The sequence below is a fragment of the Plectropomus leopardus genome, chromosome 6 (genome assembly GCF_026936395.1).
Source record: "Plectropomus leopardus strain MGB_pleo_1.0 chromosome 6, ASM2693639v1, whole genome shotgun sequence".
NCBI classification, from domain to species: Eukaryota; Metazoa; Chordata; class Actinopteri; order Perciformes; family Serranidae; genus Plectropomus; species Plectropomus leopardus.
In genome coordinates, this window is record NC_142181.1 from 5147356 (window position 1) to 5168660 (window position 21305).

The 21305-nt window shown below is 40.2% G+C and overlaps 1 protein-coding gene across 1 annotated transcript in view; it reads right to left on the reverse strand.

Annotated features, from left to right (window-relative positions):
* LOC121943615 (zgc:153039) overlaps positions 1 to 21305 on the reverse strand; it is an 84817-nt gene that overhangs the window by 56653 nt on the left and 6859 nt on the right. The window contains exons 4-6 of the mRNA XM_042487178.2: positions 20416 to 20742; positions 17425 to 17532; positions 17237 to 17348 (exon numbers count right to left, since the gene is read on the reverse strand). Coding sequence (XP_042343112.1) covers positions 17237 to 17348; positions 17425 to 17532; positions 20416 to 20742 — 547 coding nt within the window. The remainder of the gene's footprint in view (positions 1 to 17236; positions 17349 to 17424; positions 17533 to 20415; positions 20743 to 21305) is intronic.

The window sequence follows — 21305 nt, forward strand, 5'->3', positions numbered from 1 at the left end:
TTATTTATTCAAACCTTTTAAAATTCCTCCAGAGCTTTTAAGGCCAACATGAGATTAAAACAGACCATGTAATTGTTGAGTCATCAACAGAAATTTAGAAATGTATTGAAAGGATAACCCCTGGAGATCTATCATCTCGTTTTCGAGAGGATCTTCATCACAAACAAACAGAAAGTACATATACCGAGAATACAATACAAAGTAACCCATAAAAATACAAAACACTCATGCAAACATACGCAAAAAGCTCTCCCAGGCCTGACTAATCCCCCTCAAACCAGTTCCCCAAGTAAGTACATTATAGGAGAGTACATACAATACATTCAGTGAATGTACACTCAACCATGTTAATCTGTAAACATGCATTTACATGTATTGTACAGGCACAAAAGAGAAAGTTATAAACAAATTGTTTCCATATTAATAAAAAAGAGATGAGTTATAATTAGAAACAGGAGCAGGTTGTTTGAAGATGGTTACGTAGAGATGCCTTAAGGAGATGAAAAAGACGTAATAGATTTTTATTATTGAATGGGGCAGGTTGTTCCAGTCAGATGGAGCTTTAAATCTAAATGCACAACGACCAATTTCATGACAAATTTTGGGAACAAAGAAAAACAGCTGCTCAGTATGCCTTAGATTATAAAAATGGAGTTAGGAACTGTTTTGAATAGGGAGGATAATTTAAGAAATAACATTTGAAAATAAACTGCAGCCGGCGATAGTGTCATCTTGATTTAGGTGTTTACCATTGCAATGACTCGTACGTCAAACAATGATGAGTTTTATAAGGACACCTCAAGACAAATCTACAAAGGCTGTTGCAGATTACATTAAGAGGGCAAAATCAAACCAAGACAAAGGTTTCTGGTCTTAAATTGAAAACACTGCATATGTCTGCTTTGTAAAAAGTGCACCTTCACCCCAACCAAAATGAAACTGAAAGTATAAAGGCAACACCTCAGCTGAAAGACATGAAACAGTGACAATTCTATGGCCCAATTTTCCACCGTGCCAGTGGGGAAAAACAAAAAACTCTTTCGGTAAGCAAAGTGAGTGGCAAAATCCTCAGGGCACACTTCAGAAAGTCTAAACAGCTACAGCCCGAACACATGGCTCTCAATTCGCAGTAGACCCATGCTACCTTTACAGAGTCTGCAACTGGGCCGCTGTGCTTTGAATGAGCTCGGGCCTCTTAGAGACGACTGAATCGACTCCATGGCAACAAATGCGGCGGCAAAGAACTACATCCTTTACTGCTGGGATTTAGTGCTGGTCTTTAGCCTCACTTCACCTTGACCTTGTAGGTACTTTGAGAGTGTAGCCACAGTACTCGAGGGGTGGGCAAAAGATACCAACACATAAAGAAGCAGCCAGGGAGAAGCAGACGAGTAAAAAGGTAGAAACCAGGGGTTGTAAGAGCCAGAGAGAGGGAGGGAGCGGCAGAGTTAAGTGCTCTCAGGGGAGTAGACTGTGGTTAAGGATTATTAAATGGGATCAATAACTAACAAGGCCTCTGCACGCGCACACACACACACACACACACACACACACACACACACACACACACACACACACACACACACACACACACACACACACACACACACACACACACCACCTCCATATCCCTCCCTCCCCTCTTTTCCACCCCCGGCTCCAGCCTTCTCTTCTCTCCCAACACTTCACCCTGCATGTCTCAGCTTTTCCGCTGCCCCGTCTTCCCATACACATTTTAAAATGTTTATCACATTTTTCCTGATACGCTCATCTTGTTTTCACGGCTGCTCTCCATTTTACCATTTCCAATTTTCAGCTTCCCTATTCAGTCATTCTTTGCACCAACTTGCAATTTCCAGCCACTTGTTTGCGTTACTCTCGCCCACGATGCTTGTAACTATAGCCTGACTGATATGAGATAGCAGTATTGACAGATGTTTTTCTAATATTCGGGGTCAAAAATCTCTCAGAAAAAGCACTTACACCATTATTGTACAATAACAGTCTCCAGGGAAACGGAAACGCAAAACACAAACACATGGAGCCAAAGTCAAACTGGAGTATCAGCGTCCCGTTTCAGAAGTGAGTGCATCTCATTCAAAATCACATTGGCATTTGTAAAGAGGCAAATGCCTCAAAATCAATTTCTAAAACATAGCATCAATTAAGAGTGTGGTTTTCTTGATTTTACTTGACAGGGGAGGGGCAATTTAGAGCCTTGCTAGCGGCATGGCTCTTAGAAAGACTATGTCAGTCTGCCTTATTAAGAGAATCAATCAATCAATCAATCAGGCAGATGGCTTGCAATGACACTGTACAGAATTGTACATTTATGATCTCCATAGGATGAAGCCCACTGACATGACTTTCCCACTAGCATCAACTGTGGGTAAAAGTTCTCACCTATCCAGAAAACTGATGGTTTGGCATGAAATTACGTACAGACAGTGATGCCCCTCTCAGAATCAATTGAAATATCCTGAGTTTTAATGTGTTCGGTTAAAACGGTAAACATTACACACTTCAATCACCAGCACGTCAGTATTTTCACTGTGATATTACATTTAGCTCGAAACACCATCTTGCCTAATCCACACTTATATGCTTTTGTTTTAAAACAGTGTTTTAAAATAAAATCTCCATACACATTGTTTTTGATTTAATCTCTGCACATATTAACACCCTGAAAATCCAAGCAGTTTATTTACTCTGTAGTTAGTTGCTTAGTTACAGAAAATACTGACAGATAAAACTAAGGCCGGACAAGCAGAACTGTTAACGACTGTATTGTGATTATAAGGCTGCCAAGGCAGTAGAAAACAGATCGGGAACCACAACAAAGCAAATACAGCGACATATTAGAGCGGTACCAGCTGAGAGCATGATCCATCACCATGGTGATTGGAAAGCAGTACCTACTCAAGAAGGATGAATTCACAAAAGTTAAGTTAACCTAGCTTTATTGATCTGACTTGACACACTGTGACTAAAAAGAAGCACCAGTGCCTGTGTCATCGTTTCCAAAAGTCCATTTTCACCCATTCAGACTAAAACCAGATCCTGGAGATTTTAAACTATAAAGGGGTCAGCAGCATTTTCAAAGGTCTTCATTTTAGGTGTACCAGAATGCCATAGTAGTGTGGAAACTTAGTGGCAATAGTTATGCATTTTTAAAACAAAAACATACTAGTACAGATGTATGGTAAGTAAAGCCTCTAAGAGACCCTTGTGTGGCTGCTGACTCTTGTTTAGTTAGTCACAAAAACACATAAAAGTGATTTACATTGAATTTATTTTTTACTTGCTAAAAATGCTAGCAACCATGCAGCATTTTAGCTGAAATTAGAGTTCAACTACACAAAAGCTTTATTTTATTTTCTATCCAAATGAGCACATTCCCACCACCTTCCATTGCCTACTTGCATAGACAAGAAGCGTCAAACCCAAAAATGGAAATTTGAACATTCATTCTAAAGACATTTCAATGATAATGTTGGCCGTACGATATGATCGAAAGCTAAAAAACAGCTATTAAATTAACTCGTGGAGGGATTCCTTTCTTAACGGATGTTTCCAACACCAACACTGAACTTTGAACCTCACATTAATCATCATTTAACTTTGTCAAAGTCATGACAGATTTTCATTAAAATAGGAGAGAGAGCCCAAAAATCATGTTTCTCAGAAAGACAGGTGAAAGACCCTGAGTTACAGGAGACAGTGGCTGTCCTAGCAGGTCTGTCACCCTCTACTTATCAATGCTTGTGTGAAATCTGACCAAAAAGTTGCAAGTCTTGTCTTCCCCTTACACGACAGGTGAGGAATTCAGCAGTTATAATAAACTTCCTCCTGCAGCAGGCACCAACTGGCAGACTGCGGTCGGATCTGGACCAAAACTTCGTCCTAGCCAGACCCGTGGCCAAGTTGTAATGAATGAAATGTAAAACTGAGAACAATAGGAGTAGTGCTGGGCAATGAATCGAAAAATAATCAAACCGACATTCAGAACCGCTAACCGACATAATCTTGTGCATGTTGGGTATTTCGGTTATTTAAAAATTCTGTTAACCCTTTCCCCACTGGGGCAGCCAACTCCTACGCATCTGCCCTGCGTCTCAGGCTTTTGGGCTCTGTCTTCCGCTCTCATGACACTGAGGAAAATCTAATGCCAAAACACAGCGAGGCTAGAGGTGGACATGTGCAACAGCACGCTCCAGCGCATGGATATGTCCGACAGTCCGCTCCAGCGTGGACATGTCCAACAGCCCACTCTTGACTGGAGCAGTTTTACAAACTGTATCGCTCCCGTGAGGTTTCCAACAAAACACCTGTTATTGTTGTTGTAACCAATACGCATGGAGTCATGTCCAACAGCCAGCTCATCCGTCATGTAAAAAAGTGAACGACTTCGACTTGAGAACAGCTGAGTGTTTGAGTGTCTGAAACAGACAAACTTGGTGGAAAGTGCCATCTATAGACTATTTCGTGTTAGTTTCAGGTTTACTCAGACTTTGGATGAATTATTTAGAAACACCAGGACGCATCGCTCAGTGTCTCATCTGCCCGCTTGCAGGGGCAGATGTAATGTTTTGGGGGTCTGGGGCCACAAGCACATGACCTTATTTTCACCCTTTCTCTTACTGGGAATTTTGGCAGGCTGTTGGCAGCTATAGGAGAAGTAGGCCTACTCAAAAGTTTTTAATTCCCAAGTAAAATGATTAATAGAACAGAAGATTCACAGAAGTTGAAGTCAGAGTCCTGCAGTCAGGAGAGGTTGGCCCATTATCAGCACAATATGCTTAAATTTACCTGGAGTTTTGTGAAAGTTTAATAAATAATAATAATAAATCATATGTTTATTACACTCAAACACACCATGGTCAAATGAAACTGTGTCAGTGAGCTATGAGGGCAATGAACAAACCACAAAAAAGCAAAAGCAAAATAATCATTCATTAATCATAATTGGGGTAAAAATGTTCAATTAATCGTGATTCTGATTTTAGGCATGAGGTTCGGACCTTTGCTGGGAGGAAATTTTAGCAACTGGACCCCTTTGAATTTTAGTTGAATACCCCTGTCCTATAGTGTCTGTCTTGGTCACCAAGTGCCGGCCAACTAATTTTAAATTAACATCTAAAATATCGAAACCTCTTGTCACCCAAATCCTCCCTTTCTCTCCCTGCAATTCCAGCAGCTTTTAATTCAGACAGGACATGTTGTTGAAGACTTGGCCTGTACTGCCACCATTGTTACCCCCCCTCCATGAAACACAAACAGGGACAGCAGTGAGAAAAAGGAGAGAGAGAAAGAGAGAGAGAGAGAGGGGGCGAAAGTGACTGGAATCTCTGCAGTGGAGAGATAGGAGGTGAATAACAAAAGGAGGGAGCACGGCTGTGTGGATGGATGGATGAATGATAGACAAGGAGAGGAGGGAGAAAGGAGAAAGTGAAGCCAAGAATGCTGCTGTGGGGCGATAGTGCCAACAGAAAGGGAGGGGGGAGAGAGACAGGAGGAAAGAGTGAGGATAAGGGGAGAGGGGATGCTGGACTTGTTGCCTCACAATGGCTACAGTCTGGACAAGGAGGAGCAGAAAGCCTGAGAATGAGGGGAAATGATGTAACTGAGAGGGATTAGAGCGTGTGCAGTAACAGACAACGCTCCTCAGTCTTTTCTGGCGAAAAAGAGCAAGAAGGAGAAGAGGTGCTTTCACACCTGTAGTTCAGTTCACTTGGCACTCCAGACTAAAGCCTCCTGCACACTGTGAGATTTTTGCAATCTTAGAAGTTTAGAGCAGCTACACTCTGCAGCATGGATCTTAATAAACTTGGGTACGACATCAAGTTTGATGTGCGCAGACTGTGTGATGACATCACTTACTGAATCGCAGGCTACGACCTACGCCCGTCGACGTCAACATGCATGAACAAAACATCATTCATCTACGCCGCTTTAGCGGTAAGAGCAAAACGTCAACATACAGATCGAGCCCCCGCATTTATGTGTGTTTTGAAAAATCTAGCGAAGAAGAGGAAGAAGGGCATGCGGATGCGGTCATGGCTGGGAAAAAAAACCAACTTGGCACCCTAATTGTGCAACAAGAGCTCGAAGTATTAGCTTGTATTAGTATTTAGTGGAGTCGCGCTGATCAGTCTAACATTTCATGCAGCATTTCTGTTGGCTGATGAGTAGACGTTGGTTGTATGGCAGAGATTCTTATCCCAAATTTCTGTCTCTGTCAGAAGTTTATCCCAGGCTGTCTTTGATCGCACGACTGTGACAACGGCCATCCAACGGCAGCTCTCTCACTGTGCGACGTAGGACCGTTGTTTTTAGAGCCACGACCAAAAAGATATCACCACGTTTCTGCCACGATGGTTATCTTTCATCTGAGACAGCCCAAAATCACAGTGTGTGTACCGGGCTTTAGGGGGAAAATGATAAATTAGGCGGGTTTCAATTAACCTTCAAATTGTGCAAATTGCATGCAACACATCTAACTCAACTCAAATCATAGCTTGTTGTTTGCATACTTTTTTTTTTTTTTACAATTTTTATACAAACAAAAGATATATAACATGCCAATTAGTGAGTTTTAGTAAGCACCTGTCCACCACTGTGCACAGCTGCACAGCGGTGGAAGAAGCACAGAAAGCCTCTTTTAAATCCATGTGTGTTAACTGTGTGGGTAGTTAAACAAAACATCAAATGTTTGACTTTTTATTTTTATTCTGAGCTGCCATCTGAAAGCCACTATGTATGAAATTATTATGTCATTATAGTATTTTTCCAATAATTCTACAGCCATAAGGCTTTATTGTATAATGATGAATAAAGTAATTATAATCATGATAATGAGACAATGCCAGAAAAAATAGCTGTAGACTATGCATTGCTTTAGTCCATTAGTGTGATAGCAGCAACCAAGGCCACACTGGCTCAACTTAGTAATATCATGTCCACTCAGTCTCACGTCTTCACTTTCACTTGACCCTTTTCTTATTTAGGGTTATGTTCAATCACAAATACAACACTTAAAATAATTACAGTTGTTCAGTTACTTCACCAAGGAAACAATAATTTAGCAGTTTGATTTTGAATTCAAGTTATCTTTATCTAACACATTTATTTTTACTTAACATTTTTGCCAAACTACAGTGTTTATTTTTAATTATTAAAGTTGCATTGCTTTGTGCACCCTCATGTTTACTGATGTTTGCCATTTACTCATTAAGTGAGCTCAGTTTGTTTAAGTCACTTGTTCAGTTTGGTTTTGTTTACCTTGTTTAGGGGCCCAATTTAAACCCATCTTTTTAATTTTAAAATGCCTTCCTGCTCGGTCCCTCACAGTCCCTTAGCCAATTATGTGTGGGAAAAGTTACCCACACTGTGACAGTAGTAAGACGAAACTGGTAAAACTGTTCACATCATGACTTTAAGCTCAAAAATTATGCTCTGTTCTTTCAATATTAGATTGTGTTGTTAATGTGCTTGCTGGCATTAAGACATCCTTTCGCTTTCCCTTTTTGAATAACGTTCACAAACTATGGCTGTCTGCTGATAGGGAGGGTATTTCATTTCACACAGGCGCAGAACATACGTGCTTGTTGGCAATGGGCTGTCATCTTTGCAATGTGTTCATGTGTAATATTTTGGCCCAGACACAGGCGACATGAGGCGACGCAGCAGGGGACTTTCGTCATCGTCTGATGTCTGTTTGGTGTGTCTGGGCCTTTGAAAATGGCAACTGTGTGATTCTCCAGACCATTTACTACTGCAAACTCAAGCCCAGTAGCTTGTGACCTGCTGTAAAATACTACCTGTGTCACAGGGATCTTAAGAACTGAAGCCAAGAACATTTTTTAGAACCCTTTTCTGATGGGAAAGGAGGACAAGGTCCTTGAGCCTTGAGTTTCAGGCAGAAGATCCTGCAGACAGTAAAAGCAAGGAGAGAAAATGTTGAATGAGTAAAATAAAGTCTGTGAGTGAAAGGTAACCAGAGTGAGGCGGAAAAAAGGACAAAACAGAATAGGAAAACAGAGGAATGGGAATAGACAGTGCGTAGGTGAAAAGACAAGAGACACGGTGTGAATACAGCATGGTTGTTTTTGAAAGATGGAGAAAGAATAAAAGTGCTTTGAAAAAAATGTGACTTTTTGGGAAAATTGAGAGGAATTAGACGCAGCGTTCGTGTGTGCGGAGGGGTGGGGGGTGGGGGGGCAACAGAAGAGAGATGAGAGACAGAGGCACTTCGGGGGGTGTGCAGATTGCTCACACATTCACAAGGCTGCATGTCAGAGATAGCACAACAAAAGAAGGCCCAACACATTCAAATTAATATAATTATCAAGTCAGCTATTAATACAAAAGCTTCTTTAGCCCAGGGCGGATTAGCCCACAGGTCACTGACGCACAGAACACACGTGTGTGCACTCACACGCACACACACAAAGAAGTCAATCAAGCCAAGACAAAACCCACCCTCCCCAAACCAGTTAATATTCAGGCATGAAACCGGTTCTTAAATAATAGTAATAAAAAAAAGTGGAGCAACAGAGTGAGTCGTCATGCTCCCTCTGTTGCTTTTAGGGTAGATTTAAATTCCTAATACACACACACGCACACACACACACACACACACACACACACACACACACACACACTAGCAAAAGAGCTTGATAAAGTAGCGACAGGGCAATCTGTCATGGCTGGCTAGCTGGTCACATAAGGTTAATAGATTCCTTTCTGTCTCACATCCCCTCAGCCTTCATCACCATCATCAGCGGCGCTCTTACCATAGTGCCATATCATCAGCGATAATCTCAAAACAGACAAAAATATAAGGCCGCTCTATTAACAGTGACCTGAAAACCAGTTACATGGCTTTTACATCCAAATGAGCTTCATTTTCTTTGCAGTACTAATAGCTGTGAAGCAGAAAATGTGCTCATACAGCTGTGAGAAAAAAAAAAAATTCTGTCGGTGCGTCTGCAAAGTCAATCTCACCGGGTTCCCACTGTGGAGCCGCGGTAATATTCCACAGCGTTCCATAATAAAATAGCATTATTTTGCTGGAATGCTTTGGAAAACTTAAGGCTGTATCAAATGGATGATAAAATGTAATGTATAAGAAATAACAAAATCCCGACACTGTCCCTGCAAAATTCCATGATTCTCCAGGAATTCCATGACCAGTGAGAACTTACACTTACTTACTCACACATACAGGGTGCAATTAAACAATTAAAAGAGTAACACAGCAGGTGTTGAGGTGCGTCATACTTTGTGCCACAACCAAGCCTGATGTGTCTGAAGCCATCAGCCTCCTGCCGTGTTACATGACTAATCCCCTCATTGTAATAAGCACACAGACAACCCCCCCCACACACACACACACACACACACACACACACACACACACACACACACACACACAAACCTATGAGAGGGTACTGACCACATAAGACCGGTACACTCTGTGACATAGATAGCCATTCCTAAAGAGCTACCCGCCCGTCTCCCACCTCGCTGACATTCACTTTCACGTACAATCTTAAGTGCTTTGCCTTTTAAAGCTATGATGCAGAACTACAATTTGGCGAGGGTAGCAATTTAGAGGAGTCTTATGTAAAGGTTAGTTTGTCACTCTGAATCTTCTCTCACAGAGAGAGGGGCTGGTAAGAGAGTGTGACTGCCACCTTTTGGACAACAAAGGCAGCTGCGACAGAAACAAAAATTTCCCTTTGCTGTTATTATAAAACGAGAAACTTGTTTTTGAAAGTAAAGTTTTTTTTAGTATAGAATGGACAAGCTGTACGGAAACTCATTCTGTCACAAGACTCAAACGCTTAAATACACCATCTCCCAGTAACAATTTATTTTAACTCTTCCATCTAACATTTACAAGCAGTATAATGTTTCTAACACACATCGTAATGTACTGTTGTTATAAATAGCTTGAAGGACATTATTAAGTGTTTACATAGCAATTTCAAAGTATCTCAAAAAAAGACTTGGTTATTTATGTCTATCTGAAGCCGCAAGCAATAATTATTGTACATAACCAGAAAATAATAGACATTTATTCTATCTATTGAAGTGTTTCTAAATACTACTAGGACAACTGTGCAAACTCTGTGCCCTGATGAAGGCCGTGTGATCAATGAGAAATCTAGTAAGTGGTCCTCAATTTTAAGAGTCTTAATCCACTGGTGGATTATGTGTACATGGGTGTGAAAGCTAATTGCTTTATAATAACCAGTAAGGGTTGTGTTCATGCATGAATCATATGTAATTTAAAATAAATATAGTTATGTTTTACTTTCTCTTCAGTCATTTATTATCTGTTTTAATACCTCTTTGGGTGCTAGATAGGAGGTATAAATGTTGGCAAGGACAAACTTATATATACATGAGTGTTTATTTATACACTTAAAAACATCCTTATATCTGTTTAAAACTACTAAAGTGTGTTAAATACAATAAATTATGTATATATGTTCATATACTGCTTATAAATGCTACATAAAGCAGTTACAGTAAAGCACTGGGGTTAGTCATCTTCTAGCTAAAGCTACATTTGGAAAATTTTGTTTTATTTTTTCTTTTCATATTTATATAAATGTCACTATACTCACACAGCACTAAAATCATACTCTACTGCCTGGTAGCGCTTCTTATGCTCTTTCACATGTGAGCGAAAACAACCAGTCAGAGACGAGGAGTCTCTAACACAGCTGTCAATCATGTCAATCACTGCCAGTGAACTGTGGTCAAACTGTCAAACTAGGCATCGCTGATCAAATACGGATCAAGATTCTGTGACTGCATTTCCTTCGGGCTTCCCACACATTCATGCATTTATGGTGGCACACCACAATATAAACTTCTGCTGCCACAAATAGATTAGACCACCAGACCATTCAGTGTTATTGAAATATATATACCGGACAGTAATTCATTGCATCACACTCTCTGTGTACTTTGGGCACAGACAGAGCAGCGAAACATCAAGCGCACTGAAAGTGAAACTTAAACATTCATTCTGCTGGGTCTTAAAGTTTGCATTTGCTCTCGGTAGCTGCTTCCCTTATTTATTGACTTGATCTTATCTGAAAAGATCAATTATCCACCCCCGCAAGTCAAAAACTGCTGCTGAGAAAAAAAAGATCTCATGGAGAGCTCCGCCTGTGCCATGTTCACAGAGCTGCAAAAACCTCCAAATTTAGAGACTGAACAAGGAATGATACAAAGGGACAGTTTTCCCTCCTCCTACCCAACACATATACACTCTCATTCAGCTGGAAAAATTGTTGCCTATTCTTCACCGAAACTGTTTTAAGAGACATATTTCAGTGTACTGTTTAGCTGTAAAATTAGAAAGTTGGTACGGCTGGTGGCAGAGGCTTGATACTTTAGTTCGCTGTATTTAATATTGCTGCTGGGTCACACATTTTCTCATTTTACAGCTAAACAGCAAACTGAAATATGTTTCTGAAAACATCTGAGGTGAGAAATGGACAATGGAGATTCATATTTGATCAGTGCTGCCTAATTTAACAGTTTGACCGCAGTTTACGAATCGTGATTGGCATTACTGAAAGTAGCGCAGCAGACTCCTCTAATCTGATTGGTTGTTTTCAGTGTGCCATGGTGTATTCTAAGAGCAGAAGGAGGGAACTGATTTGTTTCAATGACTGTCTCATGTTCTTCTTTTAGAATAAAGTGATAGTTGTAGCAAAACTGAAACAAAGTTAATTTCCTAAAAGTTACCAACTGCAGCTTTAAATCACAGAGATTCACACACAAACATATGCCAACCTACAACATCCCACAGTGACATCCCATAATAATGAGATACTGCCAGCCTCACAGTTACCCTGGAGTCTCGTATCAGGCGTGAGGGCTTCCCTGACATGTGGTGGTGCCATAACATGACAAATGACTTTAACAGAAGCAGCCATATTTTAATCCATGATAATTTGGTTAGCCTGCCTGTCTGCATAATTTAATGCCAAAAACCTGCTGCCACACACTTAGGATGTACAACTGGTCGTGTGAGATAAATGTGAGATGGGTTTTTGCCTCGGGGTTCTGGTTTGCCTTCGCGCTGATCACTTGAGCTTTTATAAGAAAATCAACACATAATGCTTCTATTTATCTACAGATATTTCAGAGTAATTTTCCACAAAATGCTTTCCCTGAATAGTTATGTGATCTTGCAAGTATAATGGATGGCCAGATTTTCCGTTATTTCTAGAACAATTTGCACTTTGCAAATGGATGTTTCTTAAATTCTTGCACTGTGATAAATATCGGTCTTTCTCTAATTTCCTTACAGAAAAATCAATAAAGCTTTATGATGCACTTTAGGCATTGTTGGTAATATTTTTTTTTTCCTCATGGAGTGAGCCAACTTAATGTAGCAGAGATGGCGGTGAATGAAAATGTTTCACAACAAGCAGAAGATGAAATACACTGCGGCACACCGATTACAAACAAGCAATGCAGAGAAGCTCCTGTTTCCTCCATTAGAAAATGAACGCTGGGTATTAAAATAGATTGTTCACCGGTGGGGCCTGTCACTGTCACCATCGGCCCACTTATCATCTCCTGATAGGGGCTGCTGGCCGCTCAATGGCTGCATTCTTGTGAGTTAGGTGTCAAATATTGTCTGGAGAGTTTTTCCTCTGTGTACAATCAGACCATTGTGTTAATCTAGGTGTGGGAGCAGTGAATTCCAGCCGTTGCAATGCAGAGAAGTTATCACATGGCGAAAATCGTTTGCCAAATCTAGAAAATGCAGAAACTTTGAAACCAAGAAAATGAGGCTATTTTATCCCTCTCTTTAGAACCAGACTCCATTGAGAAAATATTAATTTAACATCGCTGAACACCGGGGCAGCTGGGCTACTGCTGCCTACACCAGTTAGTTTGCTTGTGTTATTGTGTGACTTTGGCTTTTAAAAGGTTGGTTCAGATTCAACAAAGTCACACAATAACACAAACAAAATTACTGGTAAAGGGAGTGGTAGACTAGTAGCTCCTGTGTTCAACAAGCTAAAATAACTGTTTTTTTGTTAATCGAGTCTGGTGGCTTTGACGAGAGCACTGATGTGGAACTGAAGCCGTTAACAGCTTCCCCATCGGAGCCAGCTGTCTGACAGCAAGGTAAAGCAATGAAAATACTCTCAATATAGCAAAACCGATACTACATATTTTAGGTGGGACTTATCTTAGGGGGCTGAATACGTTTGGCTGCTGACCCCCTCCACAGCAGCACATTTCTTAACTTTCATGTCTGACTCCAGCCTGCTTCTCCAAACAGGATACATGCTGACTGACATGTGTAATAAGTACATGATAAAATCCCACTTCAAATATATATATATTTTTAAAAAGAGTCAAAAATCACAACCAGATCAAAACCACATGAAAGCCAGACATGACACAGAAACAAGTGCACAATCAGGAAATAACAAGTCACTTTTCCTGGTACTTTCGAGAAATTATTATCCAGTAAGATAACACTCATAGCAGCTCAATTCTGGTCAGCCTCAATAAACCAAACGACCCTGAGCTAACTGAAGATAAGACGGGGAGTGATGTCCCGGGCATGAAACCAATAAAACAGGATTTTACACCCCATGTGAGTTTACACCATCTGTATTTCATAATCAAAACAGTCTTTTACTGCTCTGAGGAACGCAATGTTTCACTTTCTATCCTGTCTTTTAACAATGCTTCACACTTCCTCTGTACAGCAAGTGATGAATGTCCAGCTTCCCACAGACGCCTTGTGTGTACTCAGCCATGAGCTGTCTCTTACACACACACACACACATGCATAATGCACACACGGCGTGATGTCACATGTCCACCGATATCAGTAAGTATGCGGCAGAACAGAACAAATCTCCATTGATAAAACCGAGGGAGGTTCTCATTTAGCTGCAACAGCGCAGGAGGTCTAGGCATGCAGTTCACACACGTCATGTGTCCAGATGTCCAGACGTCTAGATCCAGCTGCAGTTCAGACCTGCTTTCATTTGATTTCTACTCAGGCACAGCGCTAGAGAGGAGACTGCAGTGGCTATTTGGAACATCACCTCAGTGGACTTTAAAACGTTGCCTGAGTTATTTGACAGGACCAAATCAATTCGGGAGATGCATTTGCATTTGCAGCACACTATATCGGTGGTCCTCAACCTGTTTTGGCCTAATGTACCCTAACAGTTTTCAGATGTTCAAAATGTGTTCATTTGAATCGATTTTAAACTGGATGTAATTAATACTACGAATCAGGATGGATAAAGATAGAAATATGTTATCTATTAAATTACAGTGACTTGTTTACACATTGAAACCTTAGCAAATTGGCTTGATTTCGTTCAAAAACATGGGAAAGAGGCAATGAACAATGAAAGATATATAAAGACAAACTACCTAAAAATTAGCACAATGCAGAAAGAAAGGTTATGAAAGCTGTCTAAAAGATAGTAAAAAAAACTTAAGAAAAAAAAGAAAAAACTGAAAAACAAAAGAAAAGAAAGTTAAGAAAACGACATAGAAATGTCCTTAGAAAAAGTACTTAAAATGGTTTTTGTAACATAATTTAAAATATATAATTATGATAATTATAAATATCGGTTTTTCCCTAGCTTTTTTCCCCTGGACATTTTTCCCTTTTTTTTTTGTCAGACACCTAAATGTCACATACTGTGAACCTTTACTACTCATAGGCAATTATTTTAACTATTAATCTGTTACTTTAAAGTAACCCCAGAGATAAAAGGGTTCCTATAGTCTGGAATCACAGCTGTATGTGTCCACGTGTGCCTAACTTGACCAGAATCCACTGCATCCACAAATGTGTCTGTGCAACTGTGACCAACACACAATTTAAGTGTACCCACCCCGCTACACACACACACACACACACACACACAGACAGGTCATGTGAGGGACCTTCGGGGCCTCTTTGTTGGGTCATGTGAGGGCTCAGTGCTGACTCTGCCCCACTTCACACTGACATTGCCTCGAGCCTAAATGACTACAAAACAACTGCATATCTAACGTAAGTCATTTTAGAAGAGGGAAACTACTTTAGATATTTTAGATATCTGCAATCCAACGATGGAAAACAATACGTTAACATGCACCGACATAAAACACAAGGTGTATATGTGGCTCTCTGTAAAAACAGAGCACTGCAGAGGTGGAGAAAGTGTATTAAGAATCTCTGTCTCTTATCAATGTGTGTGTGTGTGTGCGGTAGGCGGACGCAGGGAGGACGGTGCGGCAGGGTAAATGATGGCAGTATCGATCCCTGATGCTCTTTTATAGCCCTGTCATGTCAGTTTAGCACCTTGGCAACACCCGCTTTAGAGCTACATCAATACTGAACTCTGGCACTCAGCAAAAGACAGATAGAAAGAGACAGAAAGAGAGGGAGACAGAGGACAAATAAATAGAAAGAAGCAAATACCAACTACAACACTGAGGTAAAGACTTGACCTCTAACCTCAGGAGTGAAGTTAGGTAAGAGCACAGACACCAAAATTATCTCTGTCACTGACAGAGTGTTAATAATCAATACTCCCTCTGACCTCTGGAAACCCTCTGAAACCTGAGCAGATTAGCTTGATTTCTTTCAAAAATATGGGAAGAAGGTAACGAGCAATATAAGACTGACTCAAAAATTAGCAAGAAATTCGTAAAAAGCACAAGAAAAATTTGTTCAAAACAACAAAAATTAAAAAACAATACCCAAACAAAACAAACACTCACACAAAAAGAAATTTAAAACAATTAAAAAAGAGGCGAACAAGAAAAAATGCTTAAAAATATTGTAATAATTATGTCACTTAACAGTGTTTTCCTATTTTTTTTTTTCCCTTAGCTTTTTAAAAAAAAATAATTTTCTAAATCTACTACTACTACTACTACTACTACATCTTGCTATTTGTGGATTTTTTTTACCAAGTTGCTTATTGCCCTTATTTTCCATGTTTTGAAAGAAATCTCACTAATTTGTCCAGGTTATTTGTTACTCGATTATAGATTTTCAGTGGAATACTCCCTCAAAGGTGCAAAGTGTCCAGTATTGACAATAGTAGGCCTTTAGCAACAACCTAAAACCAAGGAAACTATAAAAGGTCCCTTGTTCAAAACAAAGGAAACATCACTCGTAGTAGTAGATGGAAATATTATGCTGAGAATGGAGAGCCAGTAATAAGTGGATGAATCAGAAAGTAGTCTGAAAAACCAAACAGGTTGTACAAAAACTGGTCAGTCCTTTCTTTTGATACAGCTCGCTGCCCACTAACATTAAATATAACATATGTAATGCAGTTAGCATGATCTAATGTTTTTTTTTCCCAAATAATAATTATTAAATTATTTGATCTTTAACTTTACCAATAATTGATTAAGGAAAGTGCTTTAAATTTGCAGCCCTCAACATATCTCTAACTTCTCTTTTTTTTCTTTTTCTTTCTCTTATTCAATTTCTACATCCTCATTTTTTTGTTTACTTGGTCCATACACTGGCTACTTATGTCTTTGGATATATATTTTGTTTGGGATATATCTGTTGGAGATAGCAAATGAAAAGCTGTATGAAATGAAATGATATACCAAAAAATAAAGTAGGAAAAAAATGCAGCCCTACACAGAGCTCAGACTTATCAGCTCGTTGTTTTAGCGTCTGTGTCCACACAGCCTCGTCTGTATTTTGGTTGGTGACTGGGCGGACATGCTACAGCTTCATGAAGAGTAATTTATTCATCAATAATCCAGTGTCAAAAATGGGCTGCAGCTGTTCAGACTGATGAGCTGACACGTGGTGTTGGATAACATTTGCTTGGAATGGACGGTTTTGAAATCCGCCTCGTCTGATGCTGCAGTTCAATTTGGTGAAGCAGAAAATGAACCCTGTTCGCATTATCTGATAGCCACTAAGTATTGGATTTCAGCTGCTGAAAACAAAACATGCTAACATCTATTACTTCAGCAGAGCGCTTGTACTCTTATCAGCACTAAAGCTTTAATTAACTTGTTTGGATCTGTGTGGATTTATGTCCAATTATGGCCCGTTTTGCTGTTTTTTGTTTGTTTGTAGATGGCAATGATAAAAATGGTTATATTACAGTAAGTAGTTTAAGAGTATACTGTATCCTAATGTGTTTGTGTGCATATAGAAGTGTGTCTGTATGTGTGTGTGTGTGTTACTGACCGGTCGCAGGAGCAGGCCACCAGCACGCTGAGCAGGTTGTAGATGATGAAGGTGAAAATGACGGCTGTGATGGTGCCGCGGGGGATTGAGTAGCTGGGATTCTTCAAGTCCCCTGTAAGACAGACAGTTTTAGAGTGTGTTCACACAGGTAATCAAGTCAAACACACTCACAACTTGCCCTCACCTACCTGACATGTTCGAGCCGGCCATGATGCCAGTGCAGCCGTTAAACATAACGGCGAAAACAGTGGCGAAGGTCATCATATTTCCTGTTGTGTAATCCACCGTGTAGTTAGCTGCAGGGAGAGATTACAACAGATAAGTCACTGTAGTAGTGTTTTTATCAGCACCATCAGTCTTCTGACGGAAAGTTCAATTTGGTTTGTTGGCAGACTCTCCTCCATACTTCTGTGCCTGAACCTCATCCTGTTTTACAGTGTTTGAGAAAAGCAATCTCCACACGTCTTTCCTGCTGTTTCCAGAGCAGCAGCTACTCAATCACAGGACTCCATTTATAAAGAAACTAATCTTCTTTGAGGTTTTTATGGTTGTATGTGTATAATTGTAAACAAATATCATATCTACCCGAGGGACTACCCAAACCTGTCAAACATGAACCACACACAAACATGAACCAAACACATTTACTTTCTACTCTTGTTTTTCTATCAATGAATACCAGCATTTGTACTTGTCGGGGGGGTCCAGCAAGAATTAAGCTCCTAAAAAGCACTAAGCATTATTGATTCATGAGGGTAAACATGAATTGTATTGATTTATTAGATCAAGGTGTGGAAAGTAAATATTGTGGCCAAAATTGGGAATATTCATGTTTGAAATTATTTATATAAAACTGAAAAAAGGGGAAGGATTTGATAAGTATTAACTCTCTCCTAGTCCTTTTCGGACAGGTTTGTTTACTGAATATGTCGAAAGGACATTTTGGTGTTGTTTTTCTTGCTTGTATATATATTTTTTCTCCTGTTTTATTTGGCATGTTCAAAACAAAGATTTAACAGTACTAAAAGTGACCAAAGAAAATAATCTAGCAGCTAACATGAGCAGTTAATGGTTGTAAAGCACTCAACACAACAGTTTGATGGAATGACACAAAAAAACAGGATGTTTACACACATTCAAAAACTTTAAAAAGTAAACATGAAAAAAACATTTTTGTCTCTGGACTTTACAATATTCACTTTAAGATTATAACTGTTGATGGCTCTTTGTGTGTTTGTGTTCTCTTTAGTCAGATTTGGGGATTATTCACTGTAATAGTTCTCACGTGTGCCTGAACGCATGCCCGAGTTACACCAATTAGCTTAGTAATCATGTGCTTGGATATAAATCCCCCAAAACAGAGTGGAGTGCTTAGGTAGATTTCCACAGACATTAACAACCACAGAACATGTAAAACATCTAATTACAGAGAAATCAAAACTTCTGTCCTCTGCCAACAGGGCTGGAAAAGATTGCGAACTTTTGATTTTTTTTTGGTTTGGTTTGGTTTTGTTCCCAGAAGCATTTCAGCTGTGTTAATGGGTGGGAAGCCGGTGAGGGATCAATTCCTTGTTGCAGCAGCAGTGATTTGCACGGGATTTATTGGAATAATCACAATGCAACACATGTGACTCTATCTCATTTAAAGGAATAGTGTGAGATTATGGGGCATATTTCCTATTTTTCTTTTGATTAACAAAAGCTAAAGCTACAAAACTGCAATGGAAACACTTTTTTTTGCTTTTACAGGTTACATGATGTACAACAAAGAGTGATGATGCAGCCGGCGCTACAACAGGTGTTATTGCATCGCATAACTCTTCAAAGGTTCATCATCTAGAAGTTTTGGATCCACAGTTCCTCTGTGAAATTGTGGACTATCACCTCCCAGAAATCCCTCATACGTGGCTGCTCCCATGGATAAGGGGCTCGCCTCACCATTTTGGCTTGCATAACACGCCTACGTCGCCTTCGACTGGAAATGATGACGGCTAGTACAGTGGCTGCAATAGAAATAAACCCGCTAATGTTCTGAACATCTGTGTTATCACATCGCTATTGTTTAGAAAGGGCTGCCAACATGTCTTTCATATGTCAAAATCAAGGCAAATGCTGTTTTGTTACAGCATAACGTCACACCTCTTTTGCTTCCTTGATGCCAGCCTGCTGTTTAAAACCACACACTGAGGCGGTATGATGATGCTTTTGTTGTTTCTGTGTAAAAATGCAAAGGCAGCATAAAGAAGGGGGGTTGTAGCTGCCCTGTAGGTGGCTGGTGACTATGCCTACATGAGAAATTTGGCTCTCAGTACCCTCCCTCGGCCAGCAGTGGAGTAAGCAGTGAGTGCAGCAGGGGCTGCATTGGATGTACGTCTAAGTCACTGAGGTCATGCTTCCAATGAGTAACAACTTATGAATATTTCAAACCCACATCATCCACAAATGTGAACAAGTGAAGTGAGTAAAGCACTGAGCATAAACAAATTGTTCAAATTGTTCATACTTGTCTGGTATGTGACGTAACAGGTCAATCTGAAAATGGTTCAATAGCAATTAGCTGAAAGGGATATCTCGACCCACCAGTATGCACTTCAATCAATACATGGCTTCTGTAAACTATCAATGACCTGCGAGAGCGTTGATGTCATGGCCGCACTTCGCACATGTGCATTACGTTTCAGACAAATGGTCATGCGGGACAACAATTACAACATTGGCGGACTACTGAGCTGCGTTTGCGCTGCCGACTCTACTGAGTTTTTTTATAACGTTGTTGGTTCTCGTGCGTGCGTTCACCATCATCTTGTTTGTTTAAACTCACCGCTCTGTAGAAGAGCGCCCTTATGTGCAGGCATGTTGCGATCTTCCATGGTGTTTCATTACAAGTTACACCACCAACTGCTGGCCTTGCATGCATACTACAGCGCTTTTTGGTTGTTTTTGCCATGTACACGAGGATCGTTTTAACAATGTTAGTTTTTTGTTTTTTTTAAACACAAAGGAAAGAATTTTTCCATTTTTTGTAGGGCTGTTTTTGTCTAAACATGGTCTTAGTTTGAACTGTATTGTCAAAATTAACAAAAGAAGTAACACACCACAGACCAAACAAGGCACCCTAAGCATGCTCAGTATGAGCAAATCCTGAGAGACCTGTTTTTGGCCGGCCTCAGTCATCTTACCTGCCAGGTTCCCCAGCAGCGTGTCCAACTTGAAGCCGGTGAAGTTGGCTGTGGTGGGAAACGTGGGGCCTGTTCCATTGGGTGCCGGGTTAAATGACTGAGAGCCGGGCAAGAGGATGGTACGAGGGCCAACGGCAAAGAAGCTGGTGAAGATGGTGCCCAAGACAAACATGACCACCAGGAAGATGAGGAAGGTGGCCTTGGCGTAGATGTGGGCTCCTACCAGGCACACCAGCAGGCACAGCAGGGCCACGCCTGTGGCGTAAAGAAGAGACCACCAGTAGCCCGACGGCAGGACCTGGTAGGGAGAGGTGACCAGAGATCCGTCTAGAGGTGGATGAGGTGGTAAAGGTGTCGAGGCAGGAGGTCATGGGGAAAAGATAAGGGGAAAATGCATTAATTCTTCTCGACATTTTTAAGCTTTTTTTTTACCTAGGAAATATTGCATCAGCTTAATGCTCTTTTCTAGAAAGATCCTGCTTTATATTCATAGTTCTACACACACACACTTGAGAAGTTTTCACTATTTTACCACTGTACTTCTAACTTGGTACATTTTTTTTCAGAGTTCTCACCAGGTCCCTGCTAGAAAATTAGATTTTAAAACTCTCCTGATTTATTTGTTTATTTATTTATTAATTTTTAACAGAAGGTCATTTTAACCCCATCGCCAGAATAAATGTTGGTATCGTACACGTCTGAAAACTACGAATACATAACATTTCCACATTATTATGAAGCAGATATGTTAAAACTTTGTGTTTTAACTGTGTGGTTAAAAAACGTTTGGTTAGGGTCAGGAAAATATGTTTGGCTTAAAAGATCCGCTTAGGGAGCACAATCCAAATGTCTCAGTAAAAAACAACAACTGCTGTTAATGCCTAAAAAAC